The following is a 20,214-nucleotide window of genomic DNA, read 5'->3' as shown; positions in this document are numbered from 1 at the left end:
GCTCTGGAAGGGAAGTGCCTCCCTCGTTCTCCCTCAACGCCAGCTCCCGTGGAGGCGGAGGGGAAGGGGAGGCCAAAGCGGCGTCCTCCCCCGTCGGCCACCTGCTCTGCACCCGGGCGTAGCACCTCCATCAGCATCGTCAGAGTCTTCTGGACTCAAACCAAAAAATACGGCCTGGAAGGGACCAGGTTCAGAAAGTGAGCACCTGAGAAACAGCGGAGAGCAGCCGCCGTTCTGCTGACGCAGTGGGAGCAGCACGCCGGTGGCCACGCGTGGCCGTCCACGTGGGCTCAGGTCCCCATTGTGTCTCTTGCCGGCCTTGTCATCTCGGGCACATTGCTAAACAGCCCCGTGCCTCAGTTTATCCTCCTCCAACCGTGCAGCTCTACTTCATTAATAAGATGCTTACAAAGAAAGAGAAGGAAATTACATAGAAAGACCTGCAGAGTCAGCCGGGAACAGTTGTTAAAGCTTGGTGGAAACCCATCGTGTCTGCAGCGACGAGAAAATCGAGGAGCCCGGCCGGCAGCAGCAGCGTCAGCCTCCGCCCGCAGCCCCTCTGCGTCCTGGGCCAGCTCCAACGGCGCTGCTAGGCAGGCCGCCACGGGGCCCCCAGCTTCTGCTGTGACCCCCACAGGCCTGTGGACGAGGTCCCAGGTGTGCAAGTACCCAGGCATCCCCTTGTAGTTACCTTTGGGAAGAAGCTTCCAGAAAGACACACAGGCTGGTCCTCGGGGCCTCCAGGCCCAGCCTTCTAGGGCAGGACACACAGACACCTCTCTGGGGACAGTCCCCCTAATTTCCTCCACCGGCTTCCTTCCCCAGTGTAGGCCCTGCCCATCCAGCTATAGGGTCCAGCCCTGCAGGGTTCTGTGAGCCACTCCCAGCTGGTGCAGAGACGGTAAATTGTAGAAGTAACAGACACGAGACACAGAGATAGAGAAAAGAGTTTGGGCCCAGGGGTCCACTGCCACCCAGATCGCGGAGACCAACAGTGGCCCCGAGTGCTGGGACGCTCTCACTTAATCTGTTGAGTCGCAAATCTGGGGACAGGGTCAAGTACATCACGTGTCATTCAGGTAGGGGCTCAGGAATTTCTGGCACCCGAAGTGAGGTAAGGAGCATAATGCATCAGCACTTTTTCCATGCTTACCAAGAAAGAACTAAAGCATGAAGATTTATGTTACTATTACTGATTATCTGTTCTAAGAAAAGAGGAACCAGGTGCAGACGCAGAACATGAGAGTGGACATGGAACGTGACCGCTGAAGCACAGCGTCACACAGAGACAGTCAAGCCCCCGGGTGTCTGTGGGCCTCCTGACAGCCATCAGGCCAACAGCAAGTGCTCGGGGCAGCGGGGTTTTCTCCTAACTCCTCAGGGAAGGCGACGTCTCAGCCATCTTGGACGTCTCCTCCCCTGGGTGACTACACTGCGGGTGCTTTCCCAGCGCTGGCGCTGCCGCACAGCCGAGGCAGCCTCCAGCAGCCCTTACAAGGGTGTGACAGGGCTTAGAGCGTCTTGCCTTAGGGTCATTTCATTTCACAATGTCACCCCAGGTTCACACTTCCAACCTGAGAGCCATTAGTAAAGGAATTAAGATCACCTGTGAATAACTAAGATCACGTGTAAATAACTTATAACTACTACGGTTATATTTCTAGTTACTTTCTTCATTATTTACATGGAAATAGGCTGAGGCCTTTTGTTCCTGTCTCCGCGCTTATGGAATCTCCCCCCAGCCTCCGCTGGGCTCCTCTTGGGGCAGCCTGCTGCCCTCACCCATCGCAGGCCGGCACCCACTTGGGCCTCTCAGGACAGCCAGCACCTGCCACATACCCCCTCAGCATGCAGCTGGGTGCTCTGCCCCGCCCGCCACCCTCCGAGCCTGCTGCCTGCCCCAGCCCCGAAGCCCCTCCATTCCCTCCCACCCTGCTGTCCGGCCAGCCTGCGGCATCCCGAGCCCCTCCTGGCCCCATCGCCCAAGTGCTCGCCTCTGGCCAACTGCTCACCCACTTTCTGCAGCTGCCCAGCAGGCCTCCTGCCCCTGCCTCCTCCGGGACTGGCTGGGTGCCAGCTGTGTCGTGCTGGGGCCAGTGTGAGGCACCACGACTTTCACTGGGTTTTTTGTTTTCCACAAGCTCTTGTTTACCTTTGCCTTTTAAAAGATTTCAATTATATCTTAAATTCCTGACTTCAAACTAGACTTGGTGCACCTACAAACACATTCCTTTTCACTTTCAGTGCAGTACCCGACAAATTCCATACTTTGTTATAAAATATGAGGGCTCATGCCTGTAGTCCCAACACTTTGGGATGCCAAGGCGGGCGGATAGTTTGAGGTCAGCAGTTTGAGAATAGCTTGGCCAACATGGTGAAACCCTGTCTCTGCTAAAAATACAAAATTTAGTGGGGCTTGGTGGCAGGTGATCCCGGCTACTTGGGAGGCTGAGGAGGATTACTTGAGCCTGGGAGGTGGAGTTTGCAGTGAGCCGAGATCAAGCCACTGCACTCCACCCTGGGCAACAGTGAGACGCCATCTCAGAAAAAGAAAAAACACAAAATAGGCTTTGTGCGAGAGGACGGCCCGGCTGCAGGCAGACGGGAGTGTTCTGAGCGCGTTCAGTGTGTTTGGGCTGAGCTGTGATATCAGTAGGTAAATGTATTAAGTTCACTTGCAATTCTCCGTTTTCTACTTAGGATGTTTATCAAGACCTGACCCTGGCTGGGCATGGTGTCTCACGCCTGTAACCCCAGCACTTTGAGAGGCCAAGGCAGATGGATCACTTGAGATCAGGAGTTCAAGACCAGCCTGGCCAGCATGGTGAAACCCCATCTCTACCAAAAATACAAAAATTAGCCAGGTGTGGTGAGAGGCACCTGCAATCTCAGCTACTCAGGAAGCTAAGGCAGGAGAATCACTTGAACCCAGGAGGCAGAGATTGCAGTGAGCCAAGATAGCACCATTGCACTCCAGCCTGGGTGACAAAGCAAGACTTCATCTCAAAAAAAAAAAAAAAAAAAAAAAAAAAAAAAGGCCTGGCCACTCTCGGTGGCTCACACCTGTAATCCCAGCACTTTGGGAGGCTGAGGCAGACAGATCACCTGAGGTCAGGAGGTCGAGACTAGCATAACCAACATGGAGAAACCCCGTTTCTACTAAACGTACAAAAAATTTATTAGCCAGGCATGGTGGTGCGTGCCTGTAATCCTAGTTACTTGGGAGGCTGAGGCAGGAAAATTGCTTGAAACCTGGAGGCGGAGGTTGTGGTGAGCTGAGATTGCGCCATTGCACTCCAGCCTGGGCAACGAGCAAACCTCTGTCTCAAAAAAAAGAAAAATACCTGTCTCCATCATCATTCGAGCGTCTGTTTAAAAAAAAAAAAGACAGCTTCAGTGTTGGTAACAGGGTGACAACCTTGACCAGCCAGGACTGCGCTGGCTGTGTGACCTGGGCAGGTGCCAGGCCTCTCTGTGCCACTTGCCAAGTGGGCGTGGTTGTCACTGCCCTCACTGTGAGCCACTGAGTCTTGGTGAGGTGGTGGCTGTGGCACCCTTGCTGGCACTGGCAGCGCCCAGCGTGGGACTGTGGCTGTGGCCAACCCTGGCTCCTTGGCACAAACACTGGCTCTCGGTGGCAGGTTCCTAGTGAGGGCACGGTGTGGGCACCCGGACTGCAGGCCATAGGCGTAAGCCGGGGCCCTGTTGGGGGAAGGTCCGTGGGACCCTGAGGACGGCGCTGGCCTGGCGCCTGGAGGGTTGCCAGGAGTGACCCCCAGCAGCCCATCTGCCCTTGCCCAGGCGTCCAGATTGGCTCACGCGTAATAAGGCTGCTGTTGACATGCTGAGAGCGCTCCACAGCAGGCCCGGGGGTCAAGTTGCTCCATTTAACAAACCGCACAGCACCCCACGGAGGGTCCCGCCACCACCGTCACCACGTCCACAACCAACCGCCCCCCTCTGGGAACCAGCATCCCTGCAGGGCAGCCTCCAGAGACACGCCACGCCATGTCACCCGTCACACTGCGGTCTAGTGCTGCACGCTGCATAAGCTGGCACTGGACCTGATGCCATAAGCTGCGTTTGGGGAATGCCTTGAGTACCCAGGCACACACATTCACGGCTCCCAGCATAAGGGAGAGAGTAAAGCTTTGGAGTCCCCACAGACCTGGGTTCGAGGGCCAGCTCTGCGCTCAGAGTCTCGTCACCCCGAGAGTCACTGAACCACGTCGTGGCTCCATGTCAGGATGGCCTTGCTTTGTCCCAGGTATCTGAGGAGCAGTGGGCATTGTGCCCCGCGGGGCTCTTCAGGGAAGTGTGCTGTGCAGCCCTTCCGCCAACAGATACGTGCCTGCACCTTTGACTCATGGGAAATGCCTGGGAGACCCTGCAGTCCGGGCAGGAGGGCAGGCACTGAGGGCAGCAGTGAGCAGTGACAGACCTGCCCCGCCCGTGGGGCCGGCGCCCTGGAGAGGGAGGCAGACAGCAAGTGGGGGGGGGCGGGGTCATCTCCTTCCCGTGGTGACCAGCGGTCAGCAGGTGACGGTCACAGGATAGCAGGGTCCGGGCAGCCTCCCCTGGGGCCACGTATGAGCTGAAAAGTTCAGAAAGAGGTGGCCACCAGAAGAGCAGGAACAGAACATTCTAGACTGAGGAACAACCCCTGGGACAGCGCTGGGATGGGAGGGTGTGGCTGGTGCAGGGAGCTGCAGTCCACGGGACGGTTGCCTGAGAGCAAGGGCTGCCTGGTGCCCACCGCGCCTCCCACCCCTTGGTGCCCCGAGGCCAGCTGTGCTTCCGGGTGGGCGGGCAGCACCAGCCTCAGGCAGCACTAGGTGGGATGGGCCTGTCGGAGCCGGCAGTGCCCCCGGCAGGGTGTTGCTCGGTGGGCAGGGAAGGTTGGCGTGCTGTGCTGTGCCTGAGGAGCCTGCCCCCAAGGGCTGCTGGTCCCCAGAGAGGAGCTCAGTGCCTCCAGAACAGGACCCTCCTCCCACCTCGGTCCGCACGGGCTGCGGAAGCCTTCGGCCGGGGGCGTGCGACTGGACTGGAGAGCCGCCCTTCCCCTGTGCAGCAGGCGGCACCGGTTTCTGGCCACAAAGGTGGTGCCTGGGCTGGTGGCTCCGTGCCCGTTCTGAGGCCCCGGTGTCATCTTGCAGGAGGCGAGTCACGTCCCAGCGCTGCTCCCTGGAGTTTCTGGAAGATGCCGTGGGATGTGCTCCAGCCCAGAGGTACGCGCCCCCGCCCACCCTGAGCTCCGCAACTCCGCCTGGGCTGCCCCTGACCCTGCGGGGCCAGAGGGGCCTGGGAGGAAAAGAGTGACCTGTGTCTTTGCCTGGCAGAACCAAGCACACATCTGGGTCACCAAGACCTAAAGGCCTGAAGAAGACGCACTTCATCAAGAACATGAGGCAGTACGACACCAGGAACAGCAGGTGTGTGGCCGGCCGGGAGCTGGGAGCCGGCGGGGGTCCCCGGGGTGCAGCCAAGCAATCCTCCTTCCACTGCCAAGGCTCCCGCCCGCCCCACATCCCACACCCCTACAGGGGGACCCTCCTCCCCTCCACACTCTGCGCTCCACATCAGCCGAGCACCCATAGGTCCCAGGTATCACCACGGCGAGGCCACCTCTCTGGGCTCCCAGGTAAAGGGCCTGGCATAGATGCCAGCCTCCAGCCACAGTGCTGGCGTGAAGGAAAACAGGAGACACGGAGACACGCGTGGCTGTGGGATGCCTGGGGAAGAGCTGGGTTTTGTTGGGAGCACAAAGGAGAGTCTGAATAAAACGAACCCCCGGCTGCCCAAAGCTGGGTGGAGGGCCCAGGGTGTTCCTGGGGCCCCGTGCTCCCCACACGGCAGGTTCTGAGGGGTCCTGAGGTCCAGAGTGCTCCCTTCCTTCCGGAGCTCCCCTACTGGGCACCCTCCCTGTGGTGACCTCGGGTCTGGCTGGACCCTCCCTCCCGGTCAGTCTCACACAGCTCCCAGCAGACGTGAGTGCCAGCGAGGGGGACAGGGTCTCCCACTGTTGTCCGCTTGGTCAGCCCCTGGGCAGGGCTGAGCCAGCATAGGGAGGAGCAGCAGTGGCTTCTGCCCGTGCTCCCGGCCCCAGGGCCTGGCTGCCCAAGTACCTTGGGAGGGAGTCTGCAGGCCAGCCTCTGTGGACCTGGAACAGGCCCCTTCTGGTGGCGTGCAGCCCTGCGCCACCCAGGACCTCTGAGGGTGGGCTTGAGGCACCCTTGGCCTCGCCATGCCGTCCCCTTTGAGTGCCTCATCTCTGAGTGAGCTGAGATCCCGACATGAGGCCTCCAGCCCGCCTGCTCTGGGTCAGGGAGGAGCCTTCGGGATGTCACTGCTATGCCTGCCCGTGTGCAGCTGCTTCCCAGGGAGGGTACCCCGGGAGCTCCTCGAGGGAATCCACGCCGAGAGCTTGGGGGGGTCCAGACTTAGTGATGCTGGCCACTGGCCTTGTGGGCCGAGTCCCCTTGGGCAGCATGGGCAATCTCCCAGCACCTGAATTTAGGCAGAAGGAATTTTCCGTGGAAATGTCTGCAGCTCCAGAGGCAGCAGCACCCTGACCCCTGCCCCCGCCCCGCCCCCCGCAGGATTGTGCTCATCTGTGCCAGGCGGTCCCTGTGTGCTGCCTTCTCCGTCCTACCCTATGGCGAAGGCCTTCGGATCAGGTGAGTGCTCAGCCCCCGGTGCGTGTCTGGACAGAAGGCAAGGCTCGGTCCCCAACCAGGCCCAGGAGGCATCGGGGGGCACGGCACCCCCAGGTGAGGCTGCGTCCCCATGAGGCTGCCCCCGAGCTCACACCAGGGGCAGGACGTCACCCTCCACAGTGCTCCTGAGGAACCCGGGGCAGTTTTGCATCCTGGTTCTCAGGGGGTTGGGGGACGCGGGTTTCTGTTGACGCCGTTGATGTACTGGCCTGCTGTCCCACCTCCTCTGGACAGGGCTGCAGGGCCCCGTGGCGATCCATCCAGTCCTTGTGTCATTCAGAGGAGGAGGAAACAGCTATGGGGTGGGGATTATGTGTGGCCCTGGCTTAAAACTAGTGGTGGAGAAAGCTGACCGGTGTGGGCACAGGCACCTGGTGGGCTGGTGAAGGTGGCGCCACCCCGGGGGCTCTACCAGCTGGTGTCTGTACCAGGAATCTGGGCTCAAAGTGCTTCCGTGAAAGCACTCCTGATGTGCGCCTTCCTGGTCACGCCAGTGCTGCCTGTCTTCCCCAACGGGCTGTGTAGACAACATTCCTGAGGGCGCCTTGGGCCAGCAGACAGGTGGGCTGGGTAGCCAGAGCCCACTTTCAGCGCAGGCCACAGCCCTCACCTCTCCCATGCATTGCAGTGACCTGAGGGTGGACAGCCAGAAGCAGAGGCACCCTTCCGGTGGCGTCTCTGTGTCTTCCGAGATGGTCTTTGAGCTGGAAGGCGTGGAGCTGGGAGCAGATGGAAAGGTAAGAGCCTCTTTGCTGGCAGACACCCAGTGCCATCAGGGCCGGGCAGGTGGGTGGGAACAGTCCCACTGCAGTGCCCACGAGGCAGCATGGAGCCACGCTTCACTCGCCATAAAGCACCAGGGTGGAGTGGGTATGGCCCACGCAGCCGCAGGAACCCAGCCCAGAGCCCATCAGACCTGCCCCCGCAGCCTGGCCATGCCTGAAATCTGTGCTGTGGCATCACAGCCAGGGCTCCTGGACGCCTCCCCGTGTAGCCTGGGGCTCGCCCCCCCATCCAGCCTCTGTGCTGGTGGTCAGCCGTCTTCAGAGGCAGGGAGAATATTATAGGCTACAGAACCCAGAAAAGGCGGGCAAACAGTGGTGTTTGGGAATGTTCTAGCTATGCGAGGAGCAGCCTCGACGTCTTGATTGGAGTTTTCCCTTCATTTTCCACACAGGGCGCCCAGCATGTGTATCTGGGTTTCCTGCAGTGGAAGCAGATGGAGCTCACTTTGCCCTCTGGTTCCGGGAAGCAGAGCCGAGCCCAGATGCGTTTGCTTTTCCAGGTCGTGTCTTACGCGAAGTTCCTGTACCCAACCAACGCCCTGGTCACACACAAGAGTGACAGCCATGGCCTGCTGCCCACGCCTCGGCCCAGCATCCCTCGGGCTCTACCCGGATCCAAACACAAACCTGCCTCCACCAAGTCAGCACCAGCCAGCACAGAACTAGGTAGCCCACATGCCTTCACCACTGCCCCAGACAGGGAGGCCACGTGCCTTCACACCCTGGACAGGGAGGCCATGTGCCTTCACCACGCCCCCAGATAGGGAGGCCACGTGCCTTCGCCACGGCCCCAGAATGGGTGGCCACGTGCCTTTGCCACGGCCCCAGAGAGGAAGGCCACGTGCCTTCACAACATCCCGGACAGGGTAGCCACGTGCCTTCACCACAGCCCAGGGACAGCCGCAGCACCAGCAAGCCCCTTTCAGGCTGTAGCCCTCCGTGCAGATGGAGCCTAGGAGCAGGGTCAGGTGGCAGCTGCTCAGGAAGGAACAGCTCCACACCACATCACAGACCGGGCTTGGCCTGAGCCGGGCAGTGGAGAGGAGCTGCGTCCACGGATGACTCCCGGGAGGGCCCCTCCTCTCAGAACATCCCTTTCTCGCCCTAAGCCCTGGGCTCTTCGGAAGAGAGGGAACCATGGCCTGGAGCGCCTCCCACTCGGCCTTGTCCCACCGTGGCACCGGCCTCCCAGACCTCGGGGCTAGACGGGTTCTGCTCAAGACTCCTGGTGAGTCAGGGGCTGCCTCTCTTACAGGCAGCGACGTGGGGGACCCCCTGGAGTACAACCCCAACCTCCTGGACGACCCGCAGTGGCCCTGTGGCAAGCACAAGCGCGTCCTCATCTTCGCGTCGTACATGGTGAGCGCCCTCTCCGGGCCTGGGCACGGCCGCCACAAAGCTGTCCTGGCCGGGGTGTGTGGGGCAGGTTGTGGGCAAGCCGCCCAGGGCCGTGACCTGCCCCTATCCCGGTCACAGCACCACAGACGATGGCTACGTGCGGGGCAGGCCAGGAGCAGAGCTGGCCCCTCTGACTGGGTGGGTCCTTGTCCTTCAGCCCCCAGCGCCCGGCAGCCTGGCTCCCCCACGCCGAGCACGCACGGGCTCTGGGGCACCCGGCAGCCTGGCTCCCCCACGCCGAGCACGCACGGGCTCTGGGGCCCTCTCCCTGGAGCCACTTTGTTCCTACAAAAATTCGGGGCCTCCCAAGCCACACCGTGTGCATGTTTGCAAACCCAGGACGGCGAGAAATCCGTCCTCGCAGTACCCGGCAGGCGGGCCCCTGGGACTGTGCGAGGGACCGGCCCGACCCTGCCTGCTCTCTGTCGCAGACCACAGTGATAGAATACGTGAAGCCCTCAGACCTCAAGAAGGACATGAACGAGACCTTCAGGGAGAAGTTCCCACACGTCAAACTGACGCTGAGCAAAATCAGGAGGTGAGCACATCCCCTCAGGCCATCTCATCATCCTGGGAGGTGCCGGCCTCTCCTCCAGTTTCTGGTAGATTCTCCAGCTTGACAAGTCCAGCGACTGCCCATCCCCAGCCCCCTCCTGCCATCTGGCCAGGACCCCAGCAGCAGCCCCGCCCCCACCACCGCTGGCCCAGCCAGGCCTCCCACAGCCCCGGCACACGGCATCCCCCACACGCCACGGGGCCTCGAAGCCCGACCCTCACCGCAGCCCAGGATCTTAAAACGTGAGCGGGGCCAGGCATGCTGGCTCATGCCTATAATCCTAGCACTCTGGAAGGCCGAGGCAGGTGGATCACAAGGTCAGGAGTTCAAGACCAGCCTGACCAATATGGTGAAACCCCTTCTCTACTAAAAATACTGGGTGTGATAGCACGTGCCTATAACCCCAGCTACTCGGGAGGCTACGGCAGGAGATTCGCTTGAATGTGGGAGGCAGAGGTTTCAGTGAGCTGAGATCACGCCACTGCACTCCTGCCAGAGTGACAGCAAAACTGTCTCAAGAAAAAAAAAAAAAACTTAGGTGGGACAAGGCCTCTTGTGCCTGGCTCCTCCCAGTGTGTGCCATTTTGCTGAGTAGATTCCGTGGCCCTTCCTGTGGCCCACAAAGCACCCCCGTCCAGGCTTGCCAAGGCTGTCCAGGCGTGCCTCTGCTCTCACATGGTGCCACCCCGAGGACCCCTGTGACCGGAGGAAAGCAAGCCGAAGGCGGCAGAGCTCCTGGGCTCACGTCAGGCTCCTGGCCACGGTCCCGTACTGGGGGCCTGCCCTGCCCGGCCTCGGCCCCAGTGTTCCAGAGGGCAGCTCACCCCACACCCCCCAGCACCTTAAAACTGTCCCTCATCAGAAGCCACCGACCCCCCACCGAAAGCAGGGCCTGTTCTCCACGGCTCTACCCAGCAGGCACAGGTGGACGCTGCCGTGGGTGCCCAACCCAAGGGACGGGGGAAGCCAAGACCCAGCCCGCCCGTACCTGCCCACGTGCCCGCCCTGCCCTGGGCGTTGTAGGTGGTATGACGGAGGGTACCATCCCCTGGAGAATGCGGTGGTGGTTCTCACGGCCCAAAGCCACATCGCTTGAGCTGAGTTGCTGGTGGTGGGGGCGGCCCCCTCGGCCCGGCCTCTGCTCCTGGGGACGTGGCTTCTGTCTCAACCCGCAGCTTAAAGCGGGAGATGCGGAGCCTGTCGGAGGAGTGCAGCCTGGAGCCCGTGACGGTGGCCATGGCCTACGTGTACTTTGAGAAGCTGGTCCTGCAGGGCAAGCTCAGCAAGCAGAACCGCAAGCTGTGCGCGGGCGCCTGTGTGCTGCTGGCCGCCAAGATCAGCAGCGACCTGCGCAAGAGCGGCGTCAAGCAGCTCATCGACGTGAGTGTGGGACCCGCGGGAGCCACGGGCAGGCGCGACGCCGCAGGGGGCTCCCGGGTAACCTCTCTCTCTCTCCCCTGCAGAAGTTAGAAGAAAGGTTTCGATTCAACAGGCGCGATCTGATCGGGTTCGAGTTCACAGTGCTCGTGGCTTTGGAGCTGGCCCTGTATCTCCCCGAGAACCAAGTGTTACCTCATTACAGGCGCCTCACCCAGCAGTTCTAGCAGACGCCCCACGAGGGCTCGGGGCACCAGGCGCACGTGCCGGCGTGGGAGGTGTCCCAGCCGCTCGAGCCCTGGGCTGCCTGGCCTGCCAGCGCCCCCAGCACCCACCGCAGGAGGCACTTGGCCTCTGGCTAGCGCGGCTCTCCCTTTTGCCTTTTTACGCTGTTTCCTTGGAAAGGGACCTCACTGTCACCTCCAAGGGTACTTCTGAGAATTCTGGACTTCTACATACACTAAATGTCAGTTTTGTTACTGGTTTTTTTTCGTGTGCCCAAACCAGCCTGGCACCAGGGTCTTTGGTTCACAGCGTGTAGCAGCAAGCTGACTGCGGCGTCTCTTCCTGGCCTCGCCTCCTGCAAGCCACCGCGGCCACCACAGCATCGGGTGGAGAGCTGGGTTTCCAGACCTCACTGAACACACTCAGATTGCCAAGCCTAACTTTAGGCATTCGCGCTGGAGATTGTTTTTTCGGGTGTGGGTTCCCCAGCAGCATCTCCACGGGCGCCCTGCCACCTGAAGCCACGCTCCTCCAGAGCTGTCTCCACCCACCTCGCCACAGCACGACTGGGGCTTCTGGGGTCCGGTTCAGCCAGCAGGAGCCGTCTCCGAAATCACCTTGACCTCATTCTTGGACTCTTGGACCTGTTCTTCAAGCATTGTGTCACTGTGAAATCCTGACGCTGTGTCCTACAGACTGGCGGCACAACAGACAGCTGCCGTCCCATGCCGGGCCCCCCCCTCACCGGGAGACACTCTGGGTCTCCGGGACAACTGCTGCTCGCCACCTCTTGACTTAAGTTCTGAGCAATATTGTGACGGGGAAAAATTACATATTTATTATGATTTCGGATTCGGTTTTTTGGCTTTTTTTTTTAAGGGAACAAAAAATGGTTAGTTGAAGTCTGCTTAAGACGACTGGAAACCACACCTAACCCTCACGCAGGAAGGCACTGACCGCACCCCACACGACCGCAAAGGCTGCCAAAGGGTCCGTGCGTCAGCGCCGCCTCTTCCACGGGAAACAGGTACTGTCTCAGCCACCCTGGCCAGGGCAGCCCGCCATGCTGCTAAAAGGACTCCAAGTGGTCATGCAGCCAGCAGGGCCCATCTCTAGTTTTCCCACATCTGTCCCAGATCCCTGCAGTGAGTTTTGCATGGTCCGGTTCTCCAGCTAGCGGCCTCATCAAAAACACTGAATAACCGATCTATGTGTAGATTTTCTTCTAGGTCAGCTGGTCTCAAAACTGGCCACTGGCCCAGCCACCAAGCTTTTTCCTCCCACTACCTTACAAACCTGCCTGGCCCTGGCGGGACTCTGAGGCAGCATGTCTCTAGCCCATTAATACATTCTGTGCTACTTGTGTGGACGGGTGCCCCCGCAGAGATGCCAATTCCACTGTCACAGAACCCCACCCGATCCCAGCAGCGGTGCAAGGCAGCTGCCTGCGCCACGCGGCGACCCTCCTTTTCCAGGCCCACTCCCTGGGGCCGAGACCCAGAGATGGCCGGTGTGGGAGGTTCCAGGATGAGGACAAACCAAAGCCTTTGTTCCTGTTTCCTGCCGAGCACCCCCTTCTATCAAGCAGCCTGCCCCCAGGCCAAGGACGATCCCCACACCCAGCATGCACCCAGAGCACATCTTCCAGCTGCCACACCTCGCTGGGCCCAGGTAACTTCGCTCTGAAAAGCACCCTCCTGCCGTCCAGATCCCATCTCAGGAGCTTGTGCTTGTTGCCAGCACAAGAAGGGACAGACTTCTAGTAACTGTTGCAGTTTACAACCCGCCCCCCAGGGACACATGGCTCCATGGTTCTTTCTACACAGGAAAGCAAGAAAAAATGGGTAAGCACAGTAATTTCAGTTTGTTTATTTATGTCGTGAGATTCAGGCGTTAACCAGAAGCCTTCCCTTCAGTATGTCTATTTCAATATAATGCCAAGAGCTGCCACTGTGTGGTATTTGAAGATTATTGCAACAAAGCCAGTAGCTGAACCAAACTGCAGTCTGAACTTGTCATTCTCTAGCACAAGTCCAGGTGTCTGAGCTGTGACTGAACAAAACCAGGCCTGGCGTTGCTTCCGCAGCCCTGGGGGCAGCTGTGGATGTAAATGTGCAAAGGGATGTTTGAGTTATGTTGTCAGGTGTTTTAAACAACTAATGTATTTGTGCTTTAAACCTTGGTTTTGCGACACATGTCACAGCTTGCCTCCTTTTAACTAACTGGGTACCCACCCCACCCCCGTCACCCACTGACAGCAAAACCTCAGTCCTGGGCCCACAGCAGAGAATGAACCAGCACGAGTAGGTTTTCACTGTTTATTTATGACAAATACTCCACATCTGCAATTCTCTCCAGTCAAAAGTTCCTAGAACCAGGAGAAAAGGGCAACGTTAGGGCCACATCCCAAGCAGCCCTAGTCCACGCACTCTGCCCAAATGGGAGCTCCCAACCTTACTTTGAGACGATGCCATCAGCCTTGGCCAATCGGAGAATGGAATCATCTGACTCACCCTTAAAAAAAAAAAAGGCACACTAAGATGATTTCCTCTCCAGGTGCCTAAGATGGCAGAAGGTCAGCTGTGCGACCAGCCCACGTCCCCCACCCCACTAAGCAAATGGAGACAGGCGCAGCGGGGGCAGCCTCCAGCCTGACTATGGGGTGCAAGATGGGAGGTGTCTCCGAATGAGAGGCAGGGTCTACTGCCTGAGTGTTTTCTCACAGCACCCCTCTCCCAACCCCGGGAAGAGGCAGGCAGGCAGGCAGCAGTGCAGCTGGCTCGAACTACTGTCAGCAAATCCACTCAGGCACCATCACAGGTCAAATGCGCAGGAAAAGTCCACCCTGTCCCGAGGTGATGAGCCCTGCCCAGCAAACACTCACCATCCTACGTATGGCCCCGCAGATAGCGTAAGTTTTAAACTGGCCGTTAAACCGGCCTGTGACCTTGTCAACCTAGAAAGAGAAGAAGGGTCACAAGCCACTCCCCCCAAGTTTGGGAAACCCATCCTCAAAGCCAGCCTCTGCCTGTATCTTCCCCCTTGCCCGGCACACACATCCCACCTTCTCCTCCCGGGCGCCCAGCTCACCTCGGCCACGTTCATCTGGATGGATGCGTGGTCCTTGGCGCCGATGATGCGGTTGCTGGCGGAGCTGCGGAGGAAGACGGCGCAGTGAGCAGAGGGGAGCCGGGCCGTGACGGCGCCGGGGGAGTGCGGATGGCAAAGAGGGACGTCGGGAAAACGAGGACACGCGAGGGGACGTGGCGGCGTAAGGACGGGAGGCATGGGGGGGCGGTAAGAGCAGGCCAAGGCACGCGTGGGATGGGGCAGGGGCATGCGGGGCTGCGGCGGGCCGCGCGTGGGGACGGCGCTCACCATTTCCGCGGCACGTACAGGTCCACGAACTCGCCGGCGTCGTTCTGCATCTCGAGGCTGCGCCTACGGAGTCACCGCGCGGCGCCATGAGGACGGCCGGAACCGTGCCCCGGCTCCCGGCGCAAACCCGCCCCTAGGGTCTCGGCCGCAGCCGGAACCCGCACCCCGTTCCCCGTGCCCAAGCCCCCGCTCCCACCCAGGCCCAGCCCCGAGCCCGCAGTCCGCGCCGCGCGCCACACCTGCTGCCACCTCGCCGCGAGCGAGCAGAGAAAGGAAGCGGCGTGTCCCCCGGCAGAGAAATCGGCGGGCAAGGCGGGGCCTCCGCGAGCGCTTCCGGGTCACACCGCCGCAGCGAGTCTGCGCGGTGCGTTTTTGCCGGCGCCGCCCTGACGCACTTCCGCTTCCGACGGTGGGGGTGGGTGTCCCGGAGCTGCCCGGTGGGTCCTAGGGTGCGGGGTGTCCGGCGGGGTGGTTCCCCGACGCGGCGTCTTGTCTTAGCCCCTGGGCTGCGCCCCACGGACGCAGTCGACCCTTGCGAGCGCCGCGGGAGCCGTGAATGAGCAGCCGGGAGAAGGGGCGGGGGCTGAGCCCAGCTGCCCGCCGCGCGCCAGGCCGGGGATACGGACGTGCGCCCCGCAGCGCGCCCCAGCCCGCGGGTCCCCTGAGCCTGCGGCCACCTGGGCCGGGGGACGGAGCCGCTGCGGCGGAAGCCTGCTGCCCTGGCGCCTGCTGCTCACACTCCGCGGGCTGAGGGGCGAAGGACGGCCGGCCGCAGGGACTCGGCGGAGGAGAAATGCAGGCGGTTCCCGAGGGTAGGGAACGACACCGGCCCGCCGCGGAGTCAGAAGCACCCGACCACCCTGGGATCCCATCTTTCACCAGTCAGACCCCCAGGGCAGGGCAGGGGAAGCAAACAAAAGCAGGCCTGGGGTTGCCTCCGCAGCACTGGTAGCAGTAGTGGATGTAAATGTGCGTAAGAATGCAAACTGGGAGTCTGGGCGCAGTGGCTCACGCCTGAAATCCCAGCGCTTTGGGAGGATGAGGCGGGTAGATGATCAGGTCAGGAGTTCGAGGCCAGCCTGACCAACATGGTGAATCCCCGTCTCTAATAAAAATACAAAAATTAGCCAGACGTGGTGGTGGGTGCCTGTAATCCCAGCTGCTTGGGAGGCTGAGGCAGGAGAATCGCTTGAACCCAGGGGGCGGAGGTTGCTGTGACCTGAGACGTGGCCACTGCACTCCAGCCTGGGCGACAGAGCAAGACTTCGTCTCAAAAACAAAAAAAGAATGCACACTGGGCCGGGCGCGGTGGCTCACGCCTGTAATCCCAGCACTTTGGGAGGCCGAGGTGGGTGGATCAGGAGGTCAAGAGATCGAGACCATCCTGGTCAACATGGTGAAACCCCGTCTCTACTAAAAATACAAAAAATGAGTTGGGCATGGTGGCACGTGCCTGTAATCCCAGCTACTCAGGAGGCCGAGGCAGGAGAATTGCCTGAACCCAGGAGGCGGAGGTTGCTGTGAGCCGAGATCGCGCCATTGCACTCCAGCCTGGGTAACATGAGCGAAACTCTCAAAAAAAAAAAAAAAAGAATGCACACTGGGGCACCGTTCCCCTGAAGCATTTTGGCCGAATTTGCATACCCTTTGACCCCGCAAACCCACTCCTGGGAATATGTTCCGAGGAAGCAAAGATGACACAAAGATGGACCCACGAAGAATGATCATTGATGATGGGTGGGGTCTAGCAGCCTGAACCCTGTTGCCAGGAGGAAGCTCCAAGATAGATGGAAGAGGCCGCGGGGCCTGTGCTGGGGTCTTCTCTGTGGGAGGACATAATCCTAGGATGCAGAACTAGCCTCAGAAAACGAAGGCCCAAGCAGGGAAGGGGCTTGGCCGAGCCTAGTGGCAGAACGCGAGCCAACCCCCACAGCCCTCTCCCTGCCCCAACCCCTCCCAATTTCCCCCATCCCATTCCTCCACAGAGCAGTGTGGACTGAGCAGGGCTGATGCCATACCCATTGCTGGTGCCAAGAGTCCATTCGTGGAAAAAACATATCCCAGAGTTGCCCTCACTCCGCATCTGTGGGAGTGTGCCTGGCAGTCCCTGTGTTAAAATGTCTGCTTGGGACTTTGTCTTCCAAATGAGACAAGACCCCAAGAGGACAGGCTCAGGACCATGAACATCCCGCTTCTCCCATAGGGGCCCCACAGGCTAAGCCACAGAAGCCTCTAGAAACACAGCTGGTGCCTGCGCTGCCCCATGCCTGGACAGCCCTACTGCACGCTGAGCTCCAGGTCTCGGCTCTCACGTTCTTTCCCTGACCCAAGCCCATGTCAGCTTATACTGTTAAGGGCTCTCAGAGAACCCACTTTTCTCATGCCAATTCGCTTGTCATTAGCCACTGATTTGTGGAACTGTTTGCCTGAGGCATCTTCCCAGTGCCTGGGAGTTCCCTGGGGCTGCAGCTGGAGCTGCACTTCTGTGGGGCTGCACGCTGGACACAGGATTGAGGGAAGGCACTAAGGGTCCCTGGCACGGCACCGTCCGAGTCAGGCTGACTTCATTAACATTTGGACCTCGTTGGAACTGAGGCCACAAGTTCCGCTGGGCTTGGAAGCCACGTGTTCATGTGGGCAGCACGCCTGTGGTTGCTTCCACTGGACTCCAGCAACTAGGCATCAGAAGTGAGGTCACTGAGGCCACTGTCTTTCAGGAAGGTCACTCTGTTCGTGCCGGCCCTGAGATGCGTGCTCTTTTCAGGCCCTCAGCACACGTGCAGAGGTGACTTGCTGTTTGCAGTTGGAGACCTGCACAGATGACCTTCCCGTCTGTGTCTGTGTGTGTGAGTTGCCCAGCGAGGCCTGGAGATTTAAGAGATTCTCTCCAGCTGGAAAGCCAGAGACAGGGGCGGCCAGAGGACCAGAAAGGACAGAGTAGCAGAAAGAGCTGGAGGTCTGCAAAGGGTCTTCCACGCGAGCTCTGGAGAGTGCCGTCAGCACATTTCCCAAAGGCTGGAGAGAGAACCGTTCGGAAGATCATCAGGGCTCACGCAGGCCTGGAAACAGTACTTGCTTTCCTCAACTAGACTAGAAAAGCTCAATCACAGGACGTTGGATGGAGTACTCAGAAAGGTCTTGCATCAGTAACGGGGAGTAGTTATCCCTGCCCTGAATGTTTCCTGGGTCCCACCTGAGAAATTATACAGGCAAGACCTGAAAGGATCAAACTGCTTCCAAGTAATTTAATTGCATCCCAGAAAAAAAGCTTAAGAATTTTTACAGGAATACATTCATATCAAGTGCCCAGTAGGGTGAAATTCACATTGTGTGGCATCCAGTCAAAGATGACCAGACATTTAAAGAAGCAGGAAAATAACGGCGTGTAATGAAAAAAAAAAGCAATTAATGGAAATTGTTCCAGACCTAACACAGATGTTAGAATTAGCAAACAAGGCCATTATAACAGTTTGTTTTTGTTTGTTTTTTTGAGACCGGGTCTTGCTCTGTCGCCCAGCTGGAGTGCGGTGGCACGGTATCAGCTCGCCGAAACCTCCCCCCACCGGGTTCAAGCAGTTCTCCCGCCTCAGCCTCCCAGGTAGCTGGGACTACAGTGGGACCACCACACCCAGCTAATTTCTGTATTTTTAGTAGAGATCAGGGTTTTACCATGTTGGCCAGGATGATCTTGATCTCTTGACCTCGTGATCTGCCCGCCTCGGTCTCCCAAAGTGCTGACATTACAGGCGTGAGCCACTGTGCCAGGCCTATAATAGTTTTTATGTAACATCCTCTGCATATTGAAAACATTTTAGCAGAGACGTGAAGATACAAGAAAGATCCCAGACCAGGCACAGTGGCTCACGCCTGTCATCCCAGCACTTCGGGAGGCCGAGATGGGAGGTCACCTGAGGTCAGGAGTTCGAAACCAGCCTGGCCAACATGGTGAAACCCCATCTCTACTAAAAATACAAAAAGTAGCCGGGTGTGGTGGCGCATGCCAGTAATCCCAGCTACCTGAGAAGCTGAGGCAGGAGAATCAATTAAACCCAGAAGGCAGAGGTTACAGTGAACTGAGATTACGCCATCACACTCCTACCTGGGTGACAGAGCGAGACTCATTTTGAAAAAAAACACTTCTGAGCCGGGCTCGGTGGCTCACACCTGTAATCCTAGCACTTTGGGAGGCCGAGGCGGGTGGATCACGAGGTCAAGAGATCGAGACCATCCTGGCCAACACGGTGAAACCTCGTCTCTATTAAAAATACAAAAAAATCAGCCGGGCATGGTGGCACGCGTGTGTGGTCCCAGCTACTTGGGAGGCTGAGGCAGAAGAATCACTTGAACCCAGGAGGCGGAGGTTGCAGTGTTGCAGTGAGCTGAGATTGTGCCACTGCACTCCAGCCTGGTTACAGAGCAAGACTCTGTCTAAAAAAAAAAAAAAAAAAAAACACTTCTGTATGCTAGGGAATTTGACAAAACTACATACATGCGTGTCCAGGACAGGATGCACGCTCAGAGAAGATGTGAGAAGACCCCTGGCCACCTATAGGTTCAGTGCAAGCAGGAATGAAAGCTAGAGCAGAATTATAAATGGCGTGCTTAGCCAGGTGTGGAGGCGCACGCCTGTAATCCCAGCTGCTTGGGAGACTGAGGTGGGAGAATGGCTTGAACCCAGGAAGCAGAGGCTGCAGTGAGCCAGGATTGTACCACTGCACTCCAACCCAGGCGGCAGAGTGAGAATTCGTCTCACGAGAAAAAAGGTAAGCTGCTAATAAAGGAGACACAGGAATGCATGAATACAAGCATGCATACGTGGCGTGCTTAAATGTTAAGGAAGCCAGGCCTGGTGGCTCATGCCTGTAACCCCAGCACTTAGGGAGGCCAAGGTGGGTGGATCACGAGGTCAGGAGTTCCAAACCAGCCTGGCCAACATGGTGAAACCCTTTCTCTACTAAAAATACATATATTAGCTGGGCGTGGTGGTGCACATCTGTAGTCCCTGGAGGCTGAGGCACGAGAATCGCTTGAACCTGGGAGGTGGAGGTTGCAGTGAGCCGGGATTGCACCACTGTACTCCAGCCTGGGCAACAGAGCAAGACTCCATCTCAAAAAAAAAAAAAATGGATTTTACAGCTCAAAATTTTTTCAAAGACTACACTCACACAAAGCTCTGAAGGCCACTCTCTGGGCACCGTGTCTCCAAGTCTGAGTTCCTCAGGGGATACCCTGCAACCTGCATCTCCTGAGTGCATGAAATCTGGATGAGCACTTCTTTTAAGAAAACCTCGGCCGGGCGCGGTGGCTCACACCTGTAATCCCAGCACTTTAGGAGGCTGAGGCGGGTGGATCACGAGGTCAAGAGATCGAGACTATCCTGGTCAACATGGTGAAACCCCGTCTCTACTAAAAATCCAAAAAAATTAGCTGGGCATGGTGGCGCGTGCCTGTAATCCCAGCTACTCAGGAGGCTGAGGCAGGAGAATTGCCTGAACCCAGGAGGCGGAGGTTGCGGTGAGCCGAGATCGCGCCATTGCACTCCAGCCTGGGTAACAAGAGCGAAACTCCGTCTCAAAAAAAAAGAAAGAAAAATGAAAACCTCTACAAAATTGCAGACCCCCAAAACAGAGAGGGGAGGGTCCTCCCAAGGGAAACCATCTGCGTCTCCATCAGGAGAGCCTCCGGGGACCTGTAGAGGAGGTGGGACCGCTTAGCCATCAGGAGCCTTGGGGCCACCAGCATTGTCCCCAGAAGCCACTAGGTGGTGTCTGAGAGCAGT

The 20,214-nt window shown here is 58.8% G+C and overlaps 2 protein-coding genes across 3 annotated transcripts in view; one reads left to right on the top strand and one right to left on the bottom strand.

Annotated features, from left to right (window-relative positions):
• The window catches only part of LOC101048870 (CDK5 and ABL1 enzyme substrate 2), a 39,153-nt gene extending 27,244 nt beyond the window's left edge, over positions 1-11,909 (top strand). For both annotated transcript variants that reach the window (XM_074406754.1, XM_003932719.4), the window contains 9 exons: positions 5,157-5,228; positions 5,340-5,432; positions 6,600-6,677; positions 7,345-7,453; positions 8,002-8,167; positions 8,757-8,860; positions 9,331-9,437; positions 10,631-10,835; positions 10,919-11,909. In XM_074406754.1, coding sequence (XP_074262855.1) covers positions 5,157-5,228; positions 5,340-5,432; positions 6,600-6,677; positions 7,345-7,453; positions 8,002-8,167; positions 8,757-8,860; positions 9,331-9,437; positions 10,631-10,835; positions 10,919-11,059 — 1,075 coding nt within the window. In that variant the 3' untranslated portion in view covers positions 11,060-11,909. The remainder of the gene's footprint in view (positions 1-5,156; positions 5,229-5,339; positions 5,433-6,599; positions 6,678-7,344; positions 7,454-8,001; positions 8,168-8,756; positions 8,861-9,330; positions 9,438-10,630; positions 10,836-10,918) is intronic.
• Positions 11,910-13,361: 1,452 nt separating this feature from the next.
• On the bottom strand, positions 13,362-14,770 carry RPS21 (ribosomal protein S21). Its single transcript, XM_003932655.3, has 6 exons — positions 14,675-14,770; positions 14,436-14,498; positions 14,148-14,211; positions 13,942-14,013; positions 13,516-13,571; positions 13,362-13,425 (listed from the first exon to the last, which is right to left on the bottom strand). The coding sequence occupies exons 2-6, from the start codon at positions 14,483-14,485 to the stop codon at positions 13,416-13,418; spliced, it is 252 nt and encodes an 83-aa protein (XP_003932704.1). The 5' UTR covers positions 14,486-14,498; positions 14,675-14,770; the 3' UTR covers positions 13,362-13,415.
• Between the last annotated feature and the right edge of the window lie 5,444 nt (positions 14,771-20,214).

The sequence above is a fragment of the Saimiri boliviensis genome, chromosome 9, assembly GCF_048565385.1.
Source record: "Saimiri boliviensis isolate mSaiBol1 chromosome 9, mSaiBol1.pri, whole genome shotgun sequence".
NCBI classification, from domain to species: domain Eukaryota; kingdom Metazoa; phylum Chordata; class Mammalia; order Primates; family Cebidae; genus Saimiri; species Saimiri boliviensis.
This window is presented reverse-complemented; position numbering and strand designations above follow the sequence as displayed.

Bases quoted from the DNA above. Each gene is read 5' to 3' on its own strand.
- RPS21 (XM_003932655.3), bottom strand. From the start codon at position 14,485: ATGCAGAACGACGCCGGCGAGTTCGTGGACCTGTACGTGCCGCGGAAA. The intron at 14,212-14,435 runs GTGAGCGCCGTC...CTTCCTCCGCAG, and splicing joins CTGTACGTGCCGCGGAAATG to CTCCGCCAGCAACCGCATCA. The intron at 13,572-13,941 runs GTGAGTGTTTGC...TTTTTTTTTAAG, and splicing joins GCGGGGCCATACGTAGGATG to GGTGAGTCAGATGATTCCAT.